Genomic DNA, 21,849 nt, shown 5'->3' on the forward strand with positions numbered 1-21,849 from the left:
CAAAGGTGTGTGTAGCGCGATCAAAAGAAGGAGAAGCAATGGCAGTGAAGAGCATTGACTTGGCATTAAATAAATTGACTTCGAATAGTAGCTTGATTTGAATGGAAGGCAAGTTATAAGGAGTAAAATATGTTATGTGCTGAAATTCACCCTGCTTAGCTCATATAAGCCTGCATAATGCGCTCTTGAACATTAAAAAAAAAAAAAAAAACGGGTTGCAAGTAATATGCACACTTAACTATAAAGTCGGACTTCAAAGCACTGCATATGTTCCCTGAATCAGCAGTTGTACAGCATAGTGGCCTCAAGCAGGAGTGAAACCACCTTTTCAATTGGGTTACATGTGGGTAAAATATGTTGATTTGTTAGTTTTAAATACAGTAGAACCCCGCTGATACGTTTTTGAAGGGACCGTAAGAAATAAACGTAAGAGACGGGAAACGTAAGAGCCGAAAAACAGGAAAAACGACAAAATATTTAGTGGTACAGAATTTTATTTCAATGCTTACGAGCAGCACGAAAATTGGCGTGCTCAGCAGCGATCGATGGATAGAAACGCGGAGCTGGGGACGGCCTCATCCACAGAAATGTAATCAACGTACGTGATCTTTTTAACACCAACAGCTGTAAGCATGAAATAACTAAGCACACGCAATCACGACCAGCGCGGCGAGTCCGACCGCGAACCGCGCGCACGACCATGCGAGCTCCAACCAGCTCGAACCGCTCGAACTCCTCCCGCCCTTCGACAAATAATGATGATGATGAGTCTACGCCAACGTGATGGCAGAAGTGAATGCCAATCTCGAAGGCCTTGCTTTCGCAAGCAATTACGTCATAGACGCCATGTTTGTGCAATACAAATCTCAAAGGCTGTGCTTTTGTCAATAGTAAATGCCGATCTCGAAGGCCTTGCTTTCGCGAGCAATTACGTCATAGACGCCATCTTTGCAACGCGAATCTCGAAGGCCATGCTTTTGTTTGCATCAATTGAAAGATCCTGTTGCTTGCGCCTCTCATGCGGCTAATATTACGGTAAAACCAGGCCAAGCTGCGTGAAAATGCACCATGGCCGCTCTCTTCGGTAGTCACTCGGTCGGCTCCGAGCGCACTTCGCGACGTATCATACGGGAACGGTCCGACAGTTACGACGTAACAGCGGGGTTCCCAATACATTGTATCCTATGGGAGCTATGCCGGGACCGGCGGAAAACGACGTAACAGCCGGGAAAACGCACCAGTGAGGAACGTAACAGCGGGGTTCTACTGTAGTACAGTCAAACTCGACTATATAACTCGTGTAAATCGAATTATCCTTTATATTGAACTATTTTCGAACACAAACAATGATTTAACGTCATTGCATAGCAAAATCTACAGATACTTCAAAAAAAGAATAGCTGGAACATGTGATATATCAAACATCGAGCAGCACAAAACGCCCCAAGAAGTTGGCTTTCCCTCACAAACTTCTGGCTTTTTCTCAGAGAAGGGGACTTCCCCGCATGGATTTAGGACAGCATGAGGAAAAACTGTAATGACGCAAAGAAGACGGGGACGAAGCGTGTAGTTTTTCCTCAAGTTATGAACCAACTAGCTCAGCAACAAGCCCTGTAGGACAGCAGGTGGTGCGATTAGGAGAGCGCCACGTGGAGCGAGTAGAAACGACTGCTTGCCATTATGTGTTTTCCTGCACGATTCCTCATTGCTGCGCATGTCATGAGTAAGGAGAGCACGCAAAGACAACGACGACGAAGCTGGAGAGGCACATGAAAGAGCACGTGCAGAGAGTGCCACAAGGCTCGACGCGCGTGACACGAGCCGTAACCAAATGTGGAAGTAAGATGAGCCGGGATTGTATGCATGGCTCCGGTGGAAGAAGGCCGGCTCGCCAGCACCAGACTGGCCACGGGAGAAGCGGGCGTTTGGTTCCGGAAGCCGTGATGCTGACACTCCGTGGCGTGGCTGTCGACCTCGACGACATTAGGGCGAGGCTCCTTGGAGGTGCTGCAGTCTCTTGCGGCAGTTCCAGACGTCTCAGCAGTAGTCCCCCTTTGGAGGTTGGCCAGCAACAATCCCCGGGACACCACGTCACCACTTGAGCAGGGGCCGAGCTCATAGCTAGGTCTAACCGACAAAGGTGCCCTGCCACGTCAGCGATGGCAACCGGGAAGAAACCTTACTGGCGACTTTTCCGGCCGCTACACATCGGGACGACAATTTCGTCAAGATCGTCAGCAACATAGACCTTCGACATAACCTCACCTAGTCCGTACTTTGAGAAGGCTCCAATTGGCGGAACCAAGTAAGAGCGTTCCATTCAGGCTACGACTCGACTGTAAGGCCAAGGTGGCCAGACTGTTGTTAGGGCTCCACACATACACCCTATTTAGATGTAGCGAGAACTGAGAATTTTATTGTTAGTTTACTTCTGGAGGTTTGTTTAGTGAGTTTGTGGGGTTGTCATGGTTTGTTGTTTTTTTTACTGAGTGTTGTGAGCTTCTCTCCAACTTTTCTTGTTTGTAATTAAATCATGGCCTCTCAATCTACGTCTGTGACACACGTCCCCGAGACCTGTGACATACCGGGCCACCGAGCCGTCATGCGGGGTCACCGTTCGCTTCTCTGCTCCTTATGTTAACATGATGGATGCTGTAAAACAGAAAAACCTGCTATTCTCCGCAAAGCTGGCGATAATCAATACAGTCAAACGTGTGGAAAAGAAGCCTTATGTTGCCACTGTGTGCTGCATCCCAAGAAGCACGCTGAGTACGATATCGCAAAACAAAGCCGTCATTAAGGATGAGGCAGACTAGATGCTTCCAGCGCACAAAAAGTACTCACAGCTGTGTATGAAGATATTGAGGCACTATTTACGTCGATACTACATTTTCTCATGCATAACCTCGCATTGCCAACTAAAAACTCTGAAAAAATACAAAATGAAAAAAAAAAAAAAAATCCTGCGTATTAACGTGAAGACATCTTCCTTCAAATATCATGAGCAGTGCCATGAAGCCAACTTGTGCACCAAAATTCGCACTGAAAATACATTAATTTTAGGGGTATGCGAATATTTGAGTTTCGAATTCGAATCGAATAATACCTAAGCAAATAATTCGATTCGACTTTCGAATAGGTAGTATTTGAAGTTTGGAATAATTCAACAGGACGAATATCTAAGGCGAGACAAAGGCAAATGGTACAACTTGGTGAAGGTGGGGTGGCAAAAACTAACGCTAACGTCGTCACAGCAGGCCTTTCGTTAAAACTTTCACTGATGTCCTGGTTCAAAAGTGAGTGCATGTTTATTGTAAAGGAGATTGTGCCATTTCCACAAGTAATGGCTCCAGCAAGAAAGGCCAGGGAACAGTCTGGGAGACTGTGGAAGTGGTATGTCAAAAGATAACGAGCGCACTGAGGTCAGACTTTATAGTCAAGAGGTTGAAAAATACTTCAATGAACCTCTAATTCCAAGAAAGGATGATTCTTCGAAATGCTGCAGAGACCATGAAGCTGCACTTTACCCAGGTATCGGCAAAATTGCTTAGCGATACCTTCCCATTCCTGCTACTGAGGTGCCCAGTAAGCGCATGTTTGCCACTGCAGGAAACACCGTAACATCACGGTGAGACAGCCTCAAGACAGGTCATGTGAAACAGCTTGTGTTTCTGCGTGACAATCTGTAGACTTCAGGTAGCAGTTACTCACCGCGTTATGTGCCAGATGACATTAGCAGATTTCATTTCTTTGTCCTTTCTTTCCATTTTCAATAAAATCTTTGGTATTTGATATTCGATTCGATATTCGATATTTATGGCCACTATTCGGCACTATTCGATTCGAATTCGATTCGAGATGAAATTTCACTATTCGCACACCCCTAATTTATTTAATTAAAAGCTGTATGTTGAATTATAGGATATATCAAACTAATTCTCGTTTTTCTGTGAGTTCAATATATGCAAATTTCGCTGCACATTGAAATTTCGGAAATTTTAAATTCGTGTTGAGGCAAATTACAATACTGTAATACATTCGTTCGAATATTCGAAGTGCTTGAACATTCGCACAGGCCTAGCAACCTGTCAAACAGGGTGACACTGCAGAATGAAATGTGCTACTGTGCAAAGAGAATGCCCATACAATTGTGCGCATCAAAGGAGTTTCAAGAAAAGGTAGCTTGAGGAGAGCCCTATGTAAGCTGTATGTTGACAAGCTATATACACGTACACCTTGGAAATGGTGTGGAGCCGATCAGGCTAGTCAAGCCTGCTTCAGCATCACCCCACATTGTCTTGTTTGAGGTCATAGCTGCCAGATTAACAATAAGGAGCAATCATGTATGCCAGGTCATTCACCTTCAGGGCTCGAGGCAGCAGCCACGGCGTCCTCCTCCGTGACGTTCATCGCCTCATTGATCAGCACCGGTAGTTGGTTCGCTGCACCACACAGACCAGTCATTACAAAAGTTTTCTCAGAACTATGGCTTGTGCTAACTGCGGTTTGCACAGGATTGAAGGCAAGTTACACCTGCTCTGCTTCCCTACAATGTAAAAGCTTAAAAGCACATTTCAGGGGCGGGACAGCTGAAACTACAATAGAAGCAACTTTTGGAGTAAAAAGATCTTGGTATTTGAGCAGAATACAGTTGAAACTTGATATAAAGAAGGAATGAAACTGCAGCTCCTTCCACTTTTGGCTTGACAGCAATCATTTTGCAAATTGAAAAGTGCACTCTTCAACGGCTTTGCATCAAATGAATTCACATTAGCTAAAACTGTGCTTTATTTTAACTGCCGTGCTTTTCCCCTTGATATTAGTACCTATAGCAAAATGTGCAAAACAAAATCAGTATTTAACAAAAGCATAGTAGTAGGGATGGGCGAATAGTAAATTGGAGGTTTAATGCAAATTTGAAGCTAACAGTGATTTGGTCAAATAATTTCGAATAGGATAGTTCGAACAGTATATATCACGTTATGAAGAAAATATTTTTGTTATGAACCAATTAACACAATATTTTTAAGAATTGGAACAAGGCATGTGTGAATGTCACTCTGTTGGTTTGAGGTGAAGTGGAAGCAACTATGAATACAGTCGAACACGGATATATCGAACTCGAAGGGGATCGCGAATTAGTTCGGTATATGAAAAATTTGATATAAAGAAATACAGGCCCTGAAACCTAACCAGTGGCGGACGATCACCTACAATCGGCGCATTCAAGAATGACAACTAATTCCACACACACGATGCCACAGAATGTTTTATTTGCGTGAGAAAAAATCGCTTATCTTGGCCTGCTTCTTCGTCTACGAAATGTAGTTGAAGACGCTGGCCTCGATCTTACCGAGGCTGTCCAGGTGCGACAGCCCGGTTCATTATTATTTGTCCTCCATGTCGCCGCAAAAACGGCGAATCGAACCGAACGCTTCAGCGGCGGAGTATGCGCGTGTAGCCGCTGCCTCATCCAGACGATCTTCGTCGCCACTTGAGCTGTCAGCCTGGGCATCCTGGGTCCCTGCGACGGCAGCTACAATGTCCTCGTCAGCGAGGCTCGCAACAGCCTGAACATTGCAGTCCGCTTCCTCAAAATCGTCCGCAGACATTTCGGGTGGAACGGCAGCCGGGAAGAGGGACAACAACTCGTGCAATGCGTAGTCTGTTCGCTTGTCGTCGCTGTCTTCACTGGTTTAAGCAAGTTCCGGCATCACGAAGTCTGCCTTCCGGAAGCAGTTGGCCACTGTGTCCGTCTTCAGGTCTCGCCAGGCGCCCGTCACCATTTGAATGGCACCAAGCAGGTCAGCCTTCAGCCCACCTTGAAGGACTTGATGATGCCCTGGTCGAGCAGTTGCAGCTTCGCTGTCGTGTTGGCCAGCAGAAACTTCAGCTCGATGTTTCTGAGCTCGCAGGGGAGCACGCATGCAAAAGAGGAATGCGGTGGTATGCGACAACTCCCGGAAGTGAAGTCTGCCAACAAAGCGCTAGCGATCAGTCGCGATGGTGGCAATGGCTACCCGGGCGCCCGGGCTACCTGCGAGGGCAGCAGCGATGTATGAAAGGCGCGAGCTGTAGTTGGCTGAGCAAATACGAAAGGGGCGGGCTGTGGTTGGCTGATCAAAACTCACAAAACAGCAACAAAAAAAAAGAAAGAAAAGGCGAAAGGAGGAGGCCGCCAGCTCCTTCGTTCCTGCTCTCCGAGCTGACGGTAACGCAGAGCGCGTAGGAGAAAGAGAGAGAAAAAAAAAGAAAAAGAAAAGCTGTTCCACAAGTTGGAGAACGCGCCCAGCAGGAGTACAGCCGAGCCCTCTCGCCCTCACGTTTTTCGAATGTTTCGGGTGTCGGCTGAGGCGCGGTGCCGCGAAGGTCGCGGGGCTCAGAGAGTGCCGAAGCGCGCCTTCCAGCTCGCGCGGCGTTCGATATATCCGATGGCGGGTAAAAATACCGTTCGATATAGACGTGCGAATTGCTGTACTTTTACAAAGGATTTTCAAGGGGATAATTTACGAGTTCGATATAACCGAAAATTCGATACATGTGGGTTCGATATATCCGTGTTCAACTGTAGTAGCAAGGTTTGAATAGCAGTAGGGTGTGAATTATAAGCAGTAAAATACGTTACATTTTGAAATTTACTATATTTCATGCATATAAGCCTGTATAACAAGATTTTCAGCTTCAATAATAATTGAGGTGAAGGTAATATGTACATATAACCTTAAAGTGCGGCTTCGCGGCAGTGCGGATTCCCTTAAAATAGATGGTTTCACGGCATAGCACCCCAGATTACAGTGAAAGCGTCTTTACAGGGCAGTTAAGTGCGGTTTAATAATATATGTTTATTTGTTTATATCGAATACTTTGAAATTTCAAATAATTTAAATTTCTATCGCAATACCCAATACGACGTCAGCAATAAGATATGATTTCGCTTCTCTATCAATGTACTAATGCAAGTTCCTCATCGAAATGAAAGATAACACTGGCTGTGACTACGTAAGAAAAGCCGCATGAAGCAAATACTTCTTTGAGCAATTAAGCATGGCTCTGTAAATAACAAGGAGGTTGCATCGAATGTGCTGCATCATTCGTTAGCCTCTAGCGCTGTTTATACAGAGTAAGGCAATGACTGGGGTTAGTTGGTTCACGTGGAAGACTTGAATATGCGCTGTTTTAAACAATAACGACGAAGACTACGCAGAGATGGGTAGAGGTAAACAGGACAAAGCGCAACTTTCAACTGTTTTATTTCGTGCGTTGTTCACATGTACATTGAGTACAAGGCACACATCAGAGCGATAAAAACACAGCACCCTCGCCTACGTGACATTTACAGCAGAATCTCGTTAATTTGGCCCCCGTTAATTCAGAAATTTGGATAATTCGTCATTCCCACACCCTCCCTTCAAAAATGTTCATAGCCCTATGGCAACAAACATTCACTAATTCGACGTAAAATTGCACGTGCACTGGTTAATTCGGACTGAAAGCAAGCCAAAGACGGCGAAACTGAAACTGAAATTGCGTTTCGGAGGACATAATATTTATCGCATTGCATTTTCTTTGCCACACATGCGCAAACTTATGGTCTTCGAGATGGGCTCCGGCAGCAATGGTGCGCTGTCAATGCCGATCGCGGAGGCCAAGGAAAACCAGATTTTTTTTTTCGAAAACTTAAGAAAGGGGACGCACGGTGGCGTTTTGGAGCACGCATACGCATCGTCCTGTCATCGGCAGAGAACGGATAACAAAAAAACAAGGCCTCACATGGATAGCATGCAGACCTGCAGGCGTCGGTTGTGCTTTTTTCCCCCCCATCTTTGGTGCGTTGTGACATATCGGCGTATTCGGCAGTTTCGATAACAAAGAAACAAGGCCTCACATGGATAGCGTGCAGACCTGCAGGCGTCGGTTGTGCTTTTTCCCCCCCATCTTTGGTGCGTTGTGACATATCGGCGTATTCGGCAGTTTCGATAACAAAGAAACAAGGCCTCACATGGATAGCGTGCAGACCTGCAGGCGTCGGTTGTGCTTTTTGCCCCCCCATCTTTGGTGCGTTGTGACATATCGGCGTATTCGGCAGTTTCGATAACAAAGAAACAAGGCCTCACATGGATAGCGTGCAGACCTGCAGGCGTCGGTTGTGCTTTTTCCCCCCCCATCTTTGGTGCGTTGTGACATATCGGCGTATTCGGCAGTTTCGATAACAAAGAAACAAGGCCTCACATGGATAGCGTGCAGACCTGCAGGCGTCGGTTGTGCTTTTTGCCCCCCTCTTTGGTGCGTTGTGACATATCGGCGTATCGGAAGTGTCGGTGTGCAAGGTGGTGGTCGGGCCAGAGTGGTGGTGCGCCAGAGTGATGGTGTTCATATTATTAGACACCTTATTTGTATACATCTTTTCAAGGTTCGCAATAGGTATGTATGTTACCTTATTTCGTTGTTTTTTTCTTTTTGAATGCAGTTTTTTTCACCTAGCCAACACTATTTCACACTTGGGTTTTTTTTTTTCTTCGTTATATCCTGTTACACCAATGTTGTACAGTTTCCGCTAATATGTATCAATAACTCTTGTGTACCTTTGCAATCTGTTTCATGTTATTATTATTTGTCCTGTTCACTGCCTGCTGCTGTCCTATCAAGGGGGGGGGGGGGCTGTCACCTCGTCAAGCTACTCACTGTAGTAGCTTTGTGTGACAGCTCCTATCTTTCCTTTCTTCGAAAGATGAATAAACTTGATTTGATTTGATTTGATCACCCTGCCGCGATGTCGGAACCGGCGAAACGCACGAAGTACGCGGCGAAGGACTTGGCAACTAAAGTGAAGATACTAAAGGCACTCAAAGACGGCGCTTCCAGAGAGGAGGTGATGCGTCAGTTTGACGTAAAAAGAAGCACGCTATCGACGTTACAATTGATGACGGCGTTGTCGTCGCCGGTCACTTGAACGATGACGAGATTATCAGTGCTGCCCTCGGTGAGACGGATGAGGTGTCCGACGAAGACCCGTGCGATGAACTACGCCCGGTGCGTCATACCGCAAAAGAAGCCGCGAACGCTCTCGTCGTTCTAGAGGAGTCTCGTTACGATTTCCCAGGTAATACTCTTGTGCTAGAGGGTTTGTCACATGCCCGCAATCTAGTCCTTGCCGCCCAGCTGTCCACAAAAAAAAAAAAAACAAAAACAAAAACAAAAAAGCATCACGGACTACTTCTCAAAATAAAGGTATGCGATAAAGGAATTGAAAATGTGCGTTTTTGTCATGCATTCGTTAATTCAACATTCAGATAATTCGGACATATTTTTCACTCCCTTGAGATCCGAATTAACGAGGTTTTACTGTATCTTTAGTGTTTTCACCACGACACGCACTTCTGCAAAAGATAAGTTGCATCTGCATGGACGGCATGCAGATGCAACTTTCGTCACCCAGAGAAGCCATGATAGCTGCTTCACAAACCAATCTCTCTCTGTCGTCTTTCATGTGTTTAACGATTTTTGTTTAAGCAAATTTAAGGAACTGTCTAACGTCCCTCATCGCTTTTCTGTTTTGTACCGTAATAGAAAGCATACTGCCTGAAGTGTCCAACCTTGCAGCAGTTTCTCTGGAAAGTGAGTAAAAATTTTTAAAACAATTTTTCTATCTGCGTTCGGTCTTCTTCCTTTGGCCTTTGAAACATGCCCACAACACTGGTTGGTGGACGCGATGACGATTGTAGTGCCAGTAAAAATTAAAACCGAAAGCTCATGTGATTTCTGTAGGATTACTTAATTTTCGCTGAACACTAATGTAATGAATGTAACAGTCGTTTTCAGCGGCCATACCGCGTGTCGGCCGCCGAACGACGGGTAATTAGCGAGCAAGTCGACGATATGCTGCAACGTGGCGTCATTCGCCCCTCCCACAGTCCTTGGGCGTCTGCTGTGGTGCTAGTACGCAAGAAGGATGGGTCAATCCGCTTCTGCGTGGATTATCGTCAGCTGAATAAGATCACTCGCAAAGATGTCTATCTGCTGCCTCGGATAGATGATGCCCTTGACTGCTTACAAGGCGCGAAGTACTTCTCACCTCTGGATCTTCGCTCGGGCTATTGGCAAGTGCCCATGGCTGAAAATGACTGTGAAAAGACAGCTTTCCAGGGGCGTAGCCAAGGGGGGTTTGGGGGGGTTCAACCCCCCCCCCCCCCCCCCGAAATTTTTCAGTTTTGCTTGCGTATATATACACGCACACATACAAACGCACGCACAAACATACATAACGTATGGTTGAACCCCCCCCGAAAAAAATTTCTGGCTACGCCCCTGCAGCTTTCGTCACACCTGACGGTTTGTACAAATTTACCGTCATGCCTTTCGGCCTGTGCAACGCGCTTGCAACCTTCGAGCGTATGATGGATACCATCCTTCGCAACTACAAGTGGAAAACATGCCTCTGTTATCTTGATGATACCGTGTTTTCGGCCGATTTTCCAACGCACCTCATTCGCTTGGGTGAGATACTGACCTGCCTCTCCTCTGCAGGCCTCTAACTGATCATCAAAAAGTGCCGTTTTGCTGCCCGTAAGTTAACGATATTAGGGCATGTTGCGTCAAAGGATGGTGTTCTTCCTGAGCCCGCCAAGCTTCGCGTGGTCGCAGAGTTACCAAAGCCCACTACTCTTAAGGCACTCGGCAGCTTCATAGGGCTCTGCTCTTATTTTCGGCGTTTTGTGCGCAATTTTGCAAGCATCATCGCGCCACTGACCAATTTGCTTACTGCAAGCAACAGCATCTCCGCGTGGTCAACCTCGTGTGACGAAGACTTCGAACAACTAACAACTACGTCGCCTACTACCGTATTTTCCGGTGTATAAGACGCACTTTTTTTCCTACATTTTCGCTGGTGCGTCTTATACATGCAAAAAGTCACGTGATTCTGCGAGACCAATTTGTTTATATTTAATTTATGAGTACGATAAACTGAGCTCGAGAGCATTCGTAAAAATATATCTAATTTTGTTATAACAATGAAGCGGCTGCGATCTTAGATGTCAGCTACTTGCTGTTCAAGCAGTGCGGCGACCACGGAGATTACGGCCGCAATAAAAGTCACCACTGTCGCGTGCCCCATTGTACTGTTTGAATTGTTTGTTCTTAAATGAAGAATTAAACTCACTGAACTGAGGCAATAAATAAAAAAAGAGCACCACAACGGTCCACTGTAACGCTGTAGCAGCCACAATATCAGTTACAAAAGCGAAAGTACCACTTCATTATCATCATCATCAGTTTCCGTGTGAGACATCGCTGCAGTCCAGCAGTAGTCGCAGCTTCCGGCTTCCGGTTGCCATTTACGTTTTGTATGCGTGTGTGTAGGTGGTATCCGACGATCGTGTGGTAACAGTGCGGCGCGTTCGTTGTTTATGTGTTCTCGCCAAGTCTCATAATGCCCTAAAGGTATGGTAGCCACCATAGTACAGGCAGTGCCAACGATGTGCTTCAAGGTGCTTACAATGCTGCGTAAAAGTTACTCGGAGGCTGACGACGGCAACCCAGCGATGCTGCCAACCAAGGCGGAAGAACTTTTGACAGTGTACCGGATGATGTGGCTTCAAATCCAGTAGAATAAATAGTGGTTTTCAGCGCCTTAATAAAACTGCTGCTTACAGATATTCAGTGCGTGACTACGCATTTCGCAATCAATGTACTCTGCGTGGGTCATTGTGTTTTATCATGTCGACTGAATTAAAAATAGATGCGTCTTATACAAAGGTGCGTCTTATATATAATTTTTTCCCTTGAAAGTCGTAAAAAGTAGGGGGTGCGTCTTATCCAAAGGTGCGACTTATACACCGGAAAATACGGTAATTTCACCACTGATCCTTCCTCATTACAACCCCACAGCGCCTACAGAAATACATACGGATGCCAGCGGCATCGGACTTGGTGCAATCCTAGCTCAACGTAAAGATTGTTACGACGAGTACATTGCGGCGTATGCCAGTCGCACTTTAACGAAGGCAGAAAGAAACTACTCCGTCACAGAGAAGGAATGTTCAGCCATCATTTGGGCTCTCGTCAAATTCCGTCCATACTTCTATGGTCGCCCTTTCGACGTTGTTACCGACCACCACGGCCTTTGCTGGCTGTCCTCTTTAAAAGATCCGTCAGGACGACTCAAGCGTTGGGCGCTTTGCTTACAAGAACATGACATCCATGTTGTCTATCGAGTGGGCAGGAAGCACTCTGACGCTGCGCTTTCCTGATCACCGATACCTGTCGATGTGGCCTCCGCATCAATGTCCTTTGCATCCGTGCCTCCCATCAATGTCGCTAACATGCCGGTCGAGCAGCGAAAGGATCCATCCATTTCAGCTATAATAAACTTCCTCGACAACCCAAACACCACACCCTCTTCTCGAACGCTTCGTCGCCAAGCCACTCACTTTGCTGTGCATGACAGCATCCTTTACCGATGAAACTATTTACCCAACAGTCGCAAGTGGCTACTCGTGATTCCCGCCACATGCATTCTGAAATATGCGAATATTTTCATGCTGCTCCTCATAACGGTCACGCCGTTGAACTGAAGACGTATACTTGGCTACGACAACGTTTCTACTGGGCCGGAATGTATCGCTTCGTCCGCCAGTACGTTCGAGCTTGTACAGCATGTCAACGACGAAAAGTTCACCAGTGGCCTACTGGCAAGCTACAACCGCTGCCCTGTCCGGCTCGTCCCTTTTATCGCGTCGGCATAGACCTATATGGTCCTTTGCCCGGCAGCTCCTCGGGTAACCAATGGATAATTGTAGCAGTCGATCACCTCACACGCTACGCTGACACCGCAGCACTTCCAACGGCTACTTCACGTGAAGTCGCATTCTTCATTTTGTGGAACTTCGTCCTTTGACATGGACCACCACACGAACTGCTCAGTGACAGAGGGTGCGTGTTCCTTTCCGAAGTAATACAAGCCCTTCTCGAGGCATGCAACATCGTCCACCACAAGTCTACAGCCTACCATCCGCAAACGAACGGCCTGACGGAGAGGTTCAACCGTACTCTCGGCGACATGTTGACTGTTGACTATGTACGTCGCCTCGGATCATAGCAACTGGGACACTGTTTAGCCGTTCGTAACATATGGTTATAACACTGCCACACAAGCTACCACTGGCTTTTCGCCGTTCTTTCTACTATATGAACGAGAGCCCTTTTGCACAATGGATACATTGCTTCCGTACCGACCCGACACTTCAGAGTGCACAACGGTGTCTGAAGCGGCCAAATACGTAGAGGACTGTAGGCAGCTTGCGCGTACACTTACAACCGCCGCTCAAGGCCGCGAAAAGCTGCAGCATGACAACGAATTGTCTACACAACATTTTGCGACTGGTTCACTCGTTTGGTTGTCGGTCCCACCTCACAGCCCTGGACTTTCAACGAAGTTTCTTGCCCGTTATGATGGCCCTTACCGTGTAATTGACTGCACATCCGCTGTCAAATACACCGTTGAACCTGTGACGCCATCCCACAACCTCAGACATTGCGGTTGTGACACGGTGCATGTCAGCCGACTCAGTCCATATTATGACCCTGTGATCCTACCTGCACCTTAGTCGCCAGGATGGCTCCTTTTCACTCCCGGGCCATTGTAGTGAGGAAAAGAAAGAAGAGCTTAAGTGTATATTGTTGCTGTGCGCGCGGTCTACCTTCGTGTTCTGCCGGTGCTACCTCGGCTGTTTAAGACCTCGCTGTCTGATAATAAATCGTCGTACGACACGCTGAGCACTGATGTAATGAATGTAACAGTCGTTTTCAACGCGCTAGCGGTGAAATGAAGCCTTATTATACGGTTACAGAACACTTGTTTTGCTGTAATCCCAGTCTATGCGTTTATTTTAGCACTGCTGCCGCAATCCAAGCCAAGTCGATTCGTCAAAAAGACTATACATGCATGCCTTCACAGCGCGGCACATTTGAGACATCCTAACAACGATACAGCGGCACAGTACGAGCAGTGCGGAGGGCCGCATGGCATAGCGCATGAGTTGAAGCAGACGAAATCGAAGGTGGCGCCGCAAGCAGCACCACCGGGTGCCTTTTAGGACGCGGGAGAAAAAAATAAAGCAAAACATTACTCTCTGACGCAACCGAAAGCTGCCTCAAGTGCGTAAAATACAATTTCAAGTTATGCATGTTTGTTTTAAAGCAAAATGAGTCTACCTCAGAGGATTTCATGTCCTACCAGTAGATTGAACCACATCGCTGTTGAGTGGCACTAGCGGTCATTCTTTCACAATTTTCAGCATCATATTAAAAATATAATGATTCTTTGTGGGACAAAAGCATGCTCATTACCGCCGATGTGACGAACGATCTTCTCATTTTCACCACAATCAGAAATTTTTTTCCGAGCGGTAGACGGTCCCTTTAAGGTGCACATGAACATCGATTACAATGGGTAGCTAGACTCCCTGGATGGGTTATTTTTAGGCTTGTGCGACGATTTCCTGCTCTGCTTCAACTTTGGTTTTGACGTTGAAACTTCTGTGTAATGTGTATTGGGCATTTTCCGTGAAGCATTCAATGAATTAGAACTTACCATTAAATTACCATATAAGATGGTCTGCATTTCCTCGACACTGAAATTCACTTGAGTTCCAGCCAAATGAGCTCGGCATACATGACGAAAGGCGAAAAAGGGCTGACGAGTTATTGCAGTGGCCATTCTAAACTTATAAAAAGAAGTGTTGCACGAAATGCCTATTTTAGTCAATGAAAAAATTATGTCAACATTTGATGTTAAAAAGCTTGCATGTACAGGTGGAAAGGTTGAAAAGAAGTGGTTTTCCAGACACTGTAATTGCATCTGTTGGGGAAAAAGTGCTACAGGATATGTCAGGAAGAAAGAAGAATGTAGAAGTTTAAAAGCGAAAGGAGTGACTGGTGGTGATCCCTTAGGTACATACGGTATCACATAGACTAAAAAAGATAGCTAACAGACATGATGTTCCTGTTGTATTTTCAGCCCCCCAAAAGCTGAAAGTCTTTGTAACAAAATTAACAAAGTAAATGAAACCTGAAAATGCAAGAAATGTCAAATAAACATGCGCAGAGGTTTGTCGAGTGTGACGTTGAAGTAGTCTACAGTATTCCCACTAACTTGCTGAAAACAGTACATGGGAGAAACTTCGAGATGCATCAACACAAGACTCAAATATCATCAGTACAATTGCGAACAAATAACCCATCCAGGGAGTCTAGCTACACATTGTAACTGATGCTCAGGCGCACCTGAATTTGCTAAAATAAAAATCGCCAAACACGTGAAAGACGACAAAGAGAGACTGGTTTGCAAAGCAGTTATTGTGGCTTCTCTGGGTGACGAAAATTGCATCAGCATGCCATCCATACATTTATCTTCTGCAGAAGTAAATCTCGAGGTGAAAACGCTAAAGATGGATGTCGTGTAGACGAGGGCGCTGTGTTTTTATCGCTCCGACGTGTGCCTTGTACTCGATATACATGTGAACAACGCACGAAATAAAACAGTTGAAAGTTGCGCTTCGTCCTGTTTACCTCTGCCCGTCTCTACGTCTTCGTTGTTATTGTTTAAAACAGTGCATATTCAAGACTTCGACTTACACAGTGTTAAAAATGCCAAGGAATATTACTTAACATAAGTGTAGGGGACTGGAGCCATGTCAAGCAGCGGATTGCAGCTTTTTTTCCCCCATCACAGCCTCATTTCTCATGAAGAAATAAAAGTTGACTGAATACAGTTTTAACAGCAGATGGCGACTACTAGTACAAAGGCTTTTCACCAGTAACATGAACAATGCACTTCTGCAAGTTAGGCAAAATAAATAAATAAATAAATAAAACCTGGAAGCACAATCACCGTTAGAGTCAGTAACGTCCTGATGCTACAAAATGCAGCACAGGATTAAAAAGCGGCTTATGCGACAGATTCTCACCATGGTAAGTGACCTGCAGCAGCAGCTCCATGAGGCCCTTCTCAGCATTCATCTCTTCCGAGATCTGCAAGGCAACCCCACTCTGATTATGAAGTGTTCTTGACAGTTATGAATGCTTTTAAAGAGCTTCATGCTGGATTGCCTTTCCCCGTACAAGGGTGCTAACCCTAACAAAGGCCATAGCATAAAGAGCTATAGATTCACACTCAAGTGGATAATAGCAGTAACAAAGGAGTCTTGTAGAAATAAAATAAGCTTATCAAAAGAATGCAAGTTGCAAAATGCAAATGAAACGAGTACCGCGTTAAAAGGGCCCTGCAAAACTTTTCCAAGTAATCACTGAATGGCTTTATTAAAGGAGTTTATTGCCTCATGAATCGACTGCCACAAAAATGTCAAGTACGAGTGGAGGGAGTTGCAGAGTTGCTTTAAAGGGACACTAAAAGGCAAATAACAATTTATGTCAGAGTGAAAGCTCAATGTATGACAACGTCTAAGACGGCAATATATGAACAGCAGTGTCCTACTCACCGAGAAACTAAGCTAAATGTATCACACGACTAGCGCCACGAGTGGGACATTTTAGAAGTGATCCCGATGACGTATGAGAGTCTGAATACAATTAATCACTAGTAATCAAACTAGCTGCAATAAAAAAAAGAACCTCCCGTGCATCAAGGGACGTAATAAAATGCTGCTTGTTCGTTTCTGTTTGATTCATGGAAAAAAGAACCTCTTTGGCGTTGCCATGGGGAATGGCGCGCGTGGTTCAAAAGTTTCGTTTTCGCCGAACTGCGCTTCGCCCGGCGCCCTGCTTCGCTCACACGGTCGCGTCTCAGTGCTAGTTCCGGTATCGCGTACTGCCGCGTGTGTTTTGCACGCTCGTGAAAGTCGCTCTGACAGAAAGTTCGACAAAATACCGCATGCACGTGATGTTGCCGGATGCCCGAATGGTGCACACTGCCAGTGCACGCCGCCGCGCAGTAAAGGCGGGCAACGTTGGGCACGGCAACAGTGATGTGCGAAATACCACTTTCAGGCAGGTCATTTGAAGTGCGCTAACGCGGTGCGGACCACTAAAACGTGATTATATTTCAAAATAAGCACTTCCTTGGCATAAAAGCAGCACTACGAGGTTTCAGGACCGCTATTTCAACAATCAACGTCGACATAATATTTGCCTTTAGTGTCCCTTTAAGCACTTTCTCTCTCCTTTCGTAGCAGCAAGTGTGCTGAAAGCTGTGCAGGGAAGGGATGACAAGGGGGCAAGAAGCTATGTCTGTTCGTCAGAGCGTGTCACAACCTTGAGCACATTTTTCTTTTTCTTCGAACGTGAGACTCACTTTCAGTGTGATCGCGCACGAGCCTGCAGTAACTATGCAGCTTATGATGCTCAAATGAGCTAATATCCATGTACTTTGTGTTTATGGCACGGTCATTTGGGTTTATGGCATCGTTTATTGATAGAAGAGAGCAATTTCTAGCAGACTTTGAGAGTTAATTGTATATTCCAGGCCGCATGCTGTGCTAATGTTTGGCTCACGTGTTCTCGGGAGCTTCGACTACCAATCGGCAGCATTTTCTGACCATGCTGAAAAAGTGTTGCAGGGCCCCTTTAGAGTCGTGACAACATACCAACAAAATTGCAACATAATGTAGGTGTGTGCTCAAAGACCTCACTTAACCGCTTTAATGAGCAGGCTGAAGTCCAGCCTATACATGTTGCTTCAACCTCGAGTTTAGCCCTGGCCCATAGCTACGTGGCCATGCCCAGCCAGGGTCTGTCGATTCGAGCCTGTGCAGTGCTCTAGGCTGTACAGCAGTCGCGCAAGCTGCAACACATTCTTCTTTGCATGCTTAAAGCTGAGCACCCCGGCAAGTATGTATCGCAGAAAAGGCCTATAATTGATACAGTAGACCCTCAGTAAATGGAGGTCTCTTGAATAGAACTGCTGCTTAAATGGAACAACTGCCTCTAATGTTAACCCCTGTTAATTTCCCAGTAAACAAAACTCCTGTTAAATGGAACATATTTTCCTGGTCTCTTCAGCTTCCATTTAACGAGAGTCTGCAGTGTAACAAAGAAATTTCGGGTCCCTCTTCAACTTAAATGAGGGGGTGGTGAAAGCGATTGCCACTTCTTCCGTTGTTTCTGAGTTGCGGGCCTTGATCGTGGCCGACGCTAACTCTTGGCCTCGGAAGTCTACGATGCTGACAGTGTACATGCTTCGACGCGGATACTTGGCCGCGTCGGTGTAGTAGGCGCCCGGGTTTTGCGTGAAGTTTCAGGGTGCAACTGAACTAATATGCCAACTAGCCGAGTGAAAAAGACGAGAAAGCATGCTGCTTGCCTCAGCCATGTGAACGTAGTCTTCACTGGGGATTCGCAGGATCTCTGCAAGTAGTGCCTGCTTCTCAGCCAGGGCTGAGAGAACCTGTTGATCCTGGCGCCGAAGTCGCTCTGGAGCAACACAGGAGGGACCACACGTGTGTAAGCAGCCCAATTCATTAATGCAGCTTACACTGGCGTTAGTTTATGAGCACTTATAAGGGTGTAGCAGTGCAAGCAGTCCTTTAACACAATTATGTAACCAACAAATGGTTGACACGACAGATATGCATTGGCAATAACAGCCGCTCAGACTTTTCCCTGATGCAAAGTTTGCACCGACATCAATAGTCTCAGCCAAATTATATTTAATGCGGCATACATTGGCATCACTCTGCAGGAACTCATAAAAGAGTGTAGCCCAAGCTACCAGCAGTCCCTTCCCACAATAATGTGATTATGCAGAATGATTTAGAGGCTCCGCACATGCCTGAAAAACGTGTTGTAGCAGTCCTATAGACCTTATGCAAAATCTGCTGCCATCTAGCGGCCGCCGTGCACATTTCCGCCATGTTGAAGGCTAAGCGCGCTCCGCATGTGCACACACGGAGCCTACGTATCGGCGTGTGGCGGTTGATAGGAACGGCAATGCCAACATATTTTCGTTTGCCGTGTTGCTCAGATTGAGGAAATTGGGGGTGCTGAAACAAGGTTCACAGGAAACTAACCTCAATGTTATTAGATTTCCTCGCTGCCGACGAGAAGCGGCAGATCGTTCTATTGCTCCGGCTACTGCTCACGACTAACGCTGTGTTTACGTTTGCCGTTCTTAACAGATGCGGTATGTGACAGCATCGGCACTCATCAGAGAACACTTTTTCGTGTCATGCCAGAAGCAGACAGTTTTCGCGCCGTGCACTTGCAGGCACAGACAAACCGCGGCTTCGTGCACGAGCTTCAAAGCTGCATCGGGGCTACTCGCGCGTGCCTGCGCTGCTGTTGACATTACTTTGTTTATTAAATTGCGATAGCAATTACATGTTAGACAGATCAGTCGAGTGTGTCATCGATTCTCAGCGAACTGACCGATTGTGCTGGAGCATGTTGTTTGTAGTTTGTTTTCGATTGTGGAGTTTAACAAGGTAAGATTTGGCGGGATGCTTTGCGTGCGTATTGCTTCCCTATGGGTATTTTTCAAGCATTTCATGTGCTATTATTACTAAATTTAGAGGGGCGGCCCGGATGGCCTGACCGCCCTCCCTTACTTATTTTAAAAATTTATACATACCCCAAGAAGAGCACATACAGTAAAACCCCGCTGATACGTTTTTGAAGGGACCGTAGGAAATTAACGTAAGAAACGGGAAACGCAAGAGCCGAAAAACAGGAAAAACGACAAAATATTTAGTGGTACAGAATTTTTTTTCAATGCTTATGCGTGAAAAAACTGTGCATACCTGCCAAGTTTGGAGAAACGGAATCCGGGAGATCTACTCAACGGGGGGGGGGGGGGGGGGGGGGGGGGTACTGCGGTAGCAATTATGTGGACACTGTCAGCGGGATATTGCGGTCGCCGCTGATCTGTACAGAGTCCAAACCGATAACATCGCTTACGCATCGTCTGTTTCACGTGCAAGTAAATGCGCGCTAGCACTAAGGACGAACGCGGTTGAAGCAGAGATGAAACGACCCGGCCGTCACCGTCGCGCGAAGGGCACATGCGATAACATCGCTCCGTGTGCGAGGCCTGTCGTCGCTTGCTTACCAGTTATTTCGTCAGGCAATGGGACCATAAGGGGCACCGTTGAGACGGGGACGGTCGCAAGCGCTGGTGAACACGCTATCTCGACAGACATCGGTAACGGCTACCCTTTTAAGTGCTGGGCTCTCCACTTAAAGCAGCAGTGACACAAAATTTTGAAGGCGAGATAACTTGTGGGATAGATTTGTGTGTACACAAGCGCATCATCTACGAAATATTAACGGCTGATATAACCTATAACACATTTAGGATCAATTTTTAAATTGCGTGTAGCGCATCTCTACGCGAAACGTCCCACCTCGCGTCACCGTGACTCACGGGGCGCGCAATGCACTGGGCGCGCAATGCACTGGAAGCGCAATGCACTGGACGCGCGGGGCAAAACTGGATTTCCGGGAGATTTTCCTATGACCCGTACAACCGGGAGAAACGTTCAAAATCCGGGAGTCTCCCGGGTAATCCGGGAGACTTGGCAGGTATGACTGTGTAATGTTGCCTGGTGCTTTTACTCATGTCCGAGCAGCACGAAAAGTTTTTTGAGCACATGCAGTCTCACATCCTTTTTATAAATCTAGTGCCGCCACGGCCTACACCTGACAAGTGATCGCTTATGGCAATACCTTCGCGAGATTGTCGCCGGTTGCGTCGGTGTCGCCAAGCGAGACTGTAGGACCACTGGCATAGTGTCGGACCACCGTGGCTTGTAGTAAACGGTCGAACGCCTCGCGAAAGTAGAAATACCCCTGAAAGCGGCTCCACCAACTCCTAAATTTCGTCACTGGTGCACACATTGGTGCACTCAGCCACAGTCTAGTCGACGGACAGAAACGCGGAGCTGGGGACGGCGTCATCTACAGAAATGTAATCAACGTATATGATTTTTTTTAGCACCAACAGCTGTAGGCGTGAAAGAACTAAGCACACGCAAGCACGACCAGCGCGGCGAGTCCAACAACGAACCGCGCGCACGACCACGTGAACTCCAACCAGCTCGAACAAATCCGACGAATAAACGCCAACGCGATGGCAGAAGCAAATGCCTACCTCGGAGGCCTTGCTTTCGCAAGTAATTATGTCATAGACACCATGTTTGCAATACAAATCTCAAAGGCTATGCTTTTGTTATAAGTAAATGCCAATCTCGAAGGCCTTGCTTTTGCGAGCACTTACGTCATAGACGCCATCTTTGCAATACGGATCTCGAAGGCTATGCTTTTGTTTGTGTCAACCGAGAGTATCTGTCGCCTGCGCCTCTCATGTGGCGAATGTTACGGTCAATCCAGGCCAAGCTGCGTGAAAAGTCACCATGGCCACTCTCTTAGGTACTCACTCGGTTGGCTCGGAGCGCACTTCGCGACGTATCATATGGGAACGGTCCCACAGTTACGACGTAACAGCGGGTTTCCCAATACATTGTACCCTGTGGGAGCTCTGCCGGGACCGGTGGAAAACGACGTAACAGCTGGGAAAACGCATCAGAAAGGAACGTAACAGCAGGGTTCTACTGTTTATCAGGCTCTCCCAGAAGCTGACCCCCTTCGGAAAAATCCTGTACCCACCCCTGTGTGCTATGAAATGTTAACAGATGCTTGTGTGTGGCACGTTTCGTGTGAAATTGAAAAAAATGCTCTTCCAGCAAATGTGTTACACTCGACCGTGGGTGCATTTCCGTTGGTTACGCGCTGAGGTGGGTTCGCAAGCATTCAGTCGGCGACGCAAGACTGCCTTGCGGAAACAGGTTGAAATTGTAAGGCCTCAGTAGGCCCCGAAAGTGACAATGTGAACGCGAATAT

General features: G+C 46.6%; 1 protein-coding gene across 1 annotated transcript in view; it reads right to left on the reverse strand.

Moving 5' to 3' along the window:
• Positions 1-21,849, reverse strand: part of LOC119393089 (rho guanine nucleotide exchange factor 11-like) — a 180,554-nt gene that overhangs the window by 4,272 nt on the left and 154,433 nt on the right. Inside the window, exons 23-25 of the mRNA XM_037659911.2 lie at positions 18,317-18,426; positions 15,966-16,029; positions 4,362-4,442 (exon numbers count right to left, since the gene is read on the reverse strand). Coding sequence (XP_037515839.2) covers positions 4,362-4,442; positions 15,966-16,029; positions 18,317-18,426 — 255 coding nt within the window. The remainder of the gene's footprint in view (positions 1-4,361; positions 4,443-15,965; positions 16,030-18,316; positions 18,427-21,849) is intronic.

The sequence above is a fragment of the Rhipicephalus sanguineus genome, chromosome 5 (assembly GCF_013339695.2).
Source record: "Rhipicephalus sanguineus isolate Rsan-2018 chromosome 5, BIME_Rsan_1.4, whole genome shotgun sequence".
Lineage (NCBI taxonomy): Eukaryota > Metazoa > Arthropoda > Arachnida > Ixodida > Ixodidae > Rhipicephalus > Rhipicephalus sanguineus.